Source organism: Triticum aestivum, chromosome 3B (genome assembly GCF_018294505.1).
Source record: "Triticum aestivum cultivar Chinese Spring chromosome 3B, IWGSC CS RefSeq v2.1, whole genome shotgun sequence".
Lineage (NCBI taxonomy): Eukaryota > Viridiplantae > Streptophyta > Magnoliopsida > Poales > Poaceae > Triticum > Triticum aestivum.
In genome coordinates this window covers 460,341,771-460,348,000 of record NC_057801.1, presented here as the reverse complement: position 1 = coordinate 460,348,000, position 6,230 = coordinate 460,341,771, and the positions used below count along the sequence as shown (strand labels likewise).

General features: G+C 40.2%; 1 protein-coding gene across 1 annotated transcript; it reads right to left on the bottom strand.

The window, feature by feature from the left end:
- Positions 1–3,487: 3,487 nt before the first annotated feature.
- LOC123065523 (probable WRKY transcription factor 59) lies at positions 3,488–5,961 on the bottom strand. Its single transcript, XM_044488781.1, has 3 exons — positions 5,677–5,961; positions 5,400–5,525; positions 3,488–3,876 (listed from the first exon to the last, which is right to left on the bottom strand). Exons 1-3 carry the CDS (start codon positions 5,952–5,954, stop codon positions 3,681–3,683), a joined length of 600 nt encoding a protein of 199 aa, XP_044344716.1. The 5' UTR covers positions 5,955–5,961; the 3' UTR covers positions 3,488–3,680.
- Positions 5,962–6,230: the final 269 nt, after the last annotated feature.

Here is a 6,230-nt window from a genome sequence, read left to right as displayed (position 1 = left end):
GATAAAAACTTGGCTTGCGCTCCACAATGTCCAGCCCAACGATTGGATTGATATGGTTTCGGTTAAGGATTGGTGGAGTCAGAATGCAACTAAGCAAACTCCATCGAGAAGGCCGCTTGTCTCCCTGATGATGCTTATCTCCTGGGAAATATGAAAGGAGCGAAATGCTAGAGTTTTCCGCAACACGACCGTTCCAGTGGGAGTGTTGGTCGCCAAGACTAAAGAGGAATGCTCGCTTTGGAGCCTTGCGGGAGCAAAACATTTGTGTAACATTATGTCGCGAGAGTGATGTACTGTATTTGGCCTTTGGCCATACATTGTTAACCTTCTCTCTTAATCAATGAAAATGGCAAATATTTTGCCTAGTTTCAAAAAAAATTGATGCTTCGAAAGAAAAGAGCCGCGGGGTGATGTTTCTTGCAACATACACATATCAGACCACGAAGCATCGTACGTACCATAGTTCTTTCCGTAAATGAGTCAAACACTTCTTGCCCGATCTTTATCCAACACGCCAGGCAAAACTATTGGTGCATGGGATGAAAGTGCAGCAGAACGTTGAATCTTGCATCGTGCACATAGTAGTTCCATTCATGAACGTGTCTTGTTATGTACTCCCTCCGTCCCATAATATCAGAGTGTTTTTGACAAAAATGCTCTTATATTATGGGACGGAGGAAGTGTATGACACTTCCAGTCCGATCCTTATCTAACATGTTAGATCAAACCGTTGGTGCACAAAACGAGACTTTACAGGAAAAGTAAACAGATGTAAATACCGGAAAGAAATTTCCCAAGTTTCTGTAAAAAATATAACCACTTGTTGTATTAAAACCATACAATCTATTTATACAACACGAGGTAAGCAACTTGCAATGTAGTTTTCCTATTGTAACTAATTTTATAGTTTTACTTCGAACATATTTCTGTGTTTTTCTTGACACGATTGAGAGAACTTGTAGGTGTCCATTGTCGAAATCCCCCAGAAAACTTGTAAGTTCAACTTTCTCAGAAAATATGCTGGGTTGAGTTCTCAATCAACCAACATATTGGCTCCTATCACCGTCCTTTGCTGTAAGTGCAACTTTCTACCCAAAATAATGCACCCTTCATGGTTACATGTTTAAGTTAAACAATGTGTAATTTAGCGCATGAGGTCTATTTGAGTGACAACATTCGAACTAACAAAGTTGGCGGAAGATCTTGAAAAGAGTATACAAACTTTGTGAAACACCGCTTCTCTCAAAAGGGAAAACACTTGGATGATTTATTGACTAAATTGAATTGCTCTGCTAGAACTTTATGTGCTTGATATAAAATAACTTGTTGCTTTAGAAAGGATAATGTACATCTCCCTTCCAATGCGAGCGGGGCCGGCCCTGAAGGAGGGGGGGAGCAGGGGGGGGCTGGCCCCCCAGCATGAAGGGCCCCCCGATGGCTTGGGTCCCCATAAGTGCGTAGCCCATATAACCAATCGATAGATTCTCATATAACAGGAAAAAGATGTTACTGATCGATTACTCCTCATCCTTTGTGGGATCATATGGAAAAAATGTGAAAAAGTATGGAAATAATGGTTACTTCCCGGCTTGATGCATGCGCCGTCTTCTCGGCTTTTTTTCCTTCTCTTCCGCAATAGGCAACAAATCAGTCATTGCCCAGGCCGGCCCGTTTCATTGTGATTTTCTGCTGCTGGGTGCGATTAGTGGAAGAAGGTATTGTGATTTTCCAGATTCCCACTAACCTCTTCTTCAACGTAAATCTCCTCTTTTTGTATTCTTGTCCGATCATTCATTAGTTCATGAAGACCATCCTTTATTCCCTCTAACATATCTCTTTCTCATAGTCCGATTTATTGATTTGTTGGGACTACAAAAGAGGAACTCAAATGTTTGTTCACGATTCGTAAGCAGCAGCAAAATCTTGCAATTTCAAATTTTGTAGCCATCTAGGTACCTAGTTCTAGCTTTTTTTATTTGATTAGCTGTCTTTTAGTTTTTTGCTTCATACATCTGTGTGCCAATTAGCAAGATTGCTACTATCTATCTGGTAAGGACAAAAAACACGCGTTGTGTTGACCGAGTTCCCAAAAGTAGCTACTGTAAGGCATAAGTAGTTCTACTACGCGGAATTCAAACGAATTAGCTTTAGATGTTGTTGAAGAACATCCTAGCAAAACAATTATAGGATGACCTAATAATACAAAAAAATATAGGTGCCAATTGATAAGATCAACAACTTACTATGAATATTTATGATCCCTTTTTTTATAGTTGAGATGACAATGCAACCTAAGTTATAGTGTACTGAGTATGTATTTGCATTTGAAATATGAAAACAAAATACTTACATGTTTATGTGGTTTCAGGGCCCCTTTATGTTATCTTGCTCCCGGCCCCTGAAATCTCAGGACCGGCCCTGAATGCGAGTACAATGATAATGACACCTTAACTTCTTTTGTTAAGGAAAACATGATTTTTGTGAAATAGAACAAATTGAAGAATTTGCTATTTTTAAGTCTGCTTATGAAATTGCCTCTTTGCTTGAGAATGTTGGAAATGATGATGCTATTATATTTTTTTTCTATACTTAAATATTTCTTTAAAAAATTCAATAGCAATCCTTATATTGCTGATTAAATCAAAAGGATCACCTCTATCAAAGAAGAGACTAATGTTTTGCATGAACCAATGAAAGAAGAAATTATTGTAAGCTCATTAGATGAAAAAGATGAGGAGGAGAGGGAAGAACAAAAGGTGAAAGAGTGGATTAGCTATATGTGCTCACCTTCCGATGAGAGTAACTCTTTAACTCATACATTATTTAAATGCTTCAAGTGACTTAGGAAAGTATTCATTAAATATAAAGAGGGGAGGAGAGATAAACATACATGTTATATTGGAATTCCACATACCATAAATAAAAAGATGTATTACATGTTTGGAACCCTACAAAAGGTGAAGGAATTAATTGACCGATATGCACTATATATTGTGGGGGCCTATCACACAATGTGAAGTGAGTGGTTTTTGACCTGACATGCCCCTGTAAGAACATCTCCAACCAAATGGAAAGAGTTGAACTTCAACCACATTTTTTAGGATTTTAGCTGCAACATGTTAAATTTCAAATTCATGAACATTGATTTCAACTCATTTTAATTAGGAAATGGGAAGGTTTGAACTTACAAAACAAAAGTTTTTAGGAAGTTTTAACTAAATAAGGTTTGGTTCCATCTTCATGAACATCGACTTTCAACTGCAAAAGCAATATTTTAGGAAATGTGAAGACTTCATTTACCACAACAAGAGATATGGAGGGTATTTGATTGAAAACGAAATGAGGTTTCAACTTCATGGATGTCAACTTTCAACTCACGATTTATCAACTTTCAATCCGATTCAAGCCATTTTCAACCGAAATCTCATCATAGAAATTTGAAGAAAATCAAGTTTCGCTTCCTAGTAAACTTTAGTTTAGTGAACCAACCGTCCTCTAAGTAGAAAAAAGTGAACAAGCCTTATGTTGTTGTTGATGTCACTAGAACCAAGAAGATTGATCTACTCTCTAAAATATGAGACATGTACACTTAAAAGAGGCAATGCACAACTTTACAATCAACTCCATTAAGTTTCATTCTAGGAAGACCAATCAGGCGCCAAATGTTATCCAATGTTTGATCAAGGAGCTAGGTGATGGGTCCCAGTAACAAAGAAGCGACCCGAAGCAGGATCTTGAGAAGCATAGTAAACTGTGCCAGGGCTCGCATGGTTGTGAACCCCCTCATACATCGTCACTACATAGTTTGCATCGTCTTTGTCTCTCTCTACCCTCTTCTTCACGCTGCACCCCTCCGTTGAACACCGGTAGTAGTTCCTGCAGTGATAATAAATGAAATTTAGATTAAATAAAGTCTTAGGCTATTGATGACGCACCTAAGATTTTGTCATGAGGTCATGGACAATGAGGACATGAGGGGCCTAAGAAGCAAGAAATTTGCTATTCCATTCCTCTCATAGCAAGGGATTTACGCTAAGAAAAAGTAAGAGGTTATTTTTCCTCTATAAGAAGTAATAGTTTTTTCTGGCAAAGAACTAATAGGGGAAATTTAAAACTTGCCAACAAATCCTAACTGATTGATGGATCAAGTGTAAGTTTGTTTATATAGACATGGTAAACATGTACAAGAAGATTCAAATATTTAGTGACATATTTCTGGTAGATTTTAGTGTTCACCCCTCAAAAATTTATTGTAAAATCAAAGCTCATGACATCATAAAAGATGCAACGGAAACCATGTGCTGCACAAAAGTTTTACGAAAATGTCACAAAACATAAAATTGCAATTTGTCTCATTACAATGTAGAACTAGACACACTTCCGCAAAATAAAATAAAATTGTGGAACTAGACACATATGTTAGACAACAATAATTTGCACCAATTGAGATTTCTATGGAGATGTCCAAAGGCTATGCCGATCAAGATTTATTTATACCTCGGTCAACTCTACAAGCTTTAGGATCAGAACCCAACAATAACTCAGATGGTTACCAATTGAAATTATGTGTAAATTTTATGTTGAATTTTTTTTGAAACGGATGAAAAAATGTTGTTTAGTAAGAACACTCAAAAAGTCTAATTTCGCAGTTGAGCAGTCACACATTTCTTAGCCTGGAATTACACATATTTTTGTTCAACTTACATTAGATATTGTACAACTCAGGCGACCGAGGATAATGATTTCTCGAGCAATTTACATTTGATTGTACATCTTAGACGGCTTAACAAATAGGGATTTCTAGATCGACAGAAGAATAGCAAATTGAGACCTCGAATTCATCTTGTTTTTCTTTTTTGCCGAGAATTCATCATCTTTTTTCCTAGCTACTTCAAACACTAGATCTCATTGTATACAATCTGTTTCTCTTTTTGGTCACATCCAAACACGGCTCAAATCGGGTCCAACACCATCGAACTAAAGTCACGGATCTAAATGTGGATTTGATGAACTAATAATAAGAACAAATAAATTATCATTTGGGAAAACCTAAATGGTCAATCAACAAGCTAGGATTTTTTTTTCCTTTTTTAAGAATGCTTAGCCAAGCAAGAACCAAACAAAATGCAACAGAATTGCTCCATCAGCTACCGCATCAGGCTGATCCAAAATAACTTACCTAGAAACTAAGGCAATGAAACTACTGGCTGGAAATCATGAACCATGGAAGATAACTGGAGAAATAAGCACATTAAATTTTTAGCTATTTCACCCAAACGTATGGTAAATCACACACTTGAGTAGAGCTATAGTCCATGCCAATTAACCCCTTCCTGCACCCTTGAGCTAAAATTTTCAAATTCAATCCAAAATTAAATTTATTCGTTAGTTTTGGGTACCTTGGGTTAGGGCTGTTCTTGACAGACTTCTTGCCGTACTTCCTCCACTTGTAGCCATCGTCCAGTATCTCCTCCTCCGACCTCGTCCGGAACGCGATCTTGCCGCTCGCCGCCACCGCGGCCGCCCTACTGAAATTTATGTCCACAACAATTCCCAAACCGATCCGATCAAAACGTGCACGCTCTCGGTGTTTGCATCTATATGCGGCTTGATTCACATCACAATGTGTATCTCTTGAGTGTCTTAGCATGCACGAACTGAATCATATAAACTCACCTCGTATGATCACAGTAGCCAACATCCGGCACGACCGCCGCCTCAACCGGCAGCGGCGCGCCGACCGTGCCGGGCACCCCGCCGTCGTCGGACAAGTAGTCCAGGACGTCCAGCTGCTGCTGAAGCACCCCGGGCCCGGTGGCCCCACCGAAGGCGGGAGAGCTCAACGGGGCTCCGGAGCTGTACGGGCAGCCGGATCCCGGCGGCCGGGGAAACGCCATCGAGCCGGCGCCGTGCGGGTGGAAACGATACGCTGCCCCGGCTCCAGCTACCGCCATGCGTATGCCGATGGATCAGTGCATGGGGAGAGAGCACGACAAGCGGGCGAGGTGTCGTATATATATAGCGACGCGACGTCGTTGGGCGCTGGGCTTTCGCGGCGAGCTTCCTCCTGCTGGTCCCGTCTCAGCGGAAGCTTCGGTGCGCGCGGGCGCCGTCTCTACGCTGTGCAAGTAGCAGTACGTTCGACAGTGAGAGCGAGGGACGCATGCAGTACCCGCACGTTTCGAATTGTTGCCTACCTGGCCCTATTGGCTCGTTATTTGTGCATGGGG

Excerpts from the sequence above, each read along its gene's own strand:
- LOC123065523 (XM_044488781.1), bottom strand. The coding sequence starts at position 5,954 with ATGGCGGTAGCTGGAGCCGGGGCAGCGTATCGTTTCCACCCGCACGGC. Across the intron at positions 5,526-5,676 it reads GGCTACTGTGATCATACGAG|GGCGGCCGCGGTGGCGGCGA; the intron begins GTGAGTTTATAT and ends AAATTTCAGTAG. Across the intron at positions 3,877-5,399 it reads AAGAACAGCCCTAACCCAAG|GAACTACTACCGGTGTTCAA; the intron begins GTACCCAAAACT and ends TTATCACTGCAG.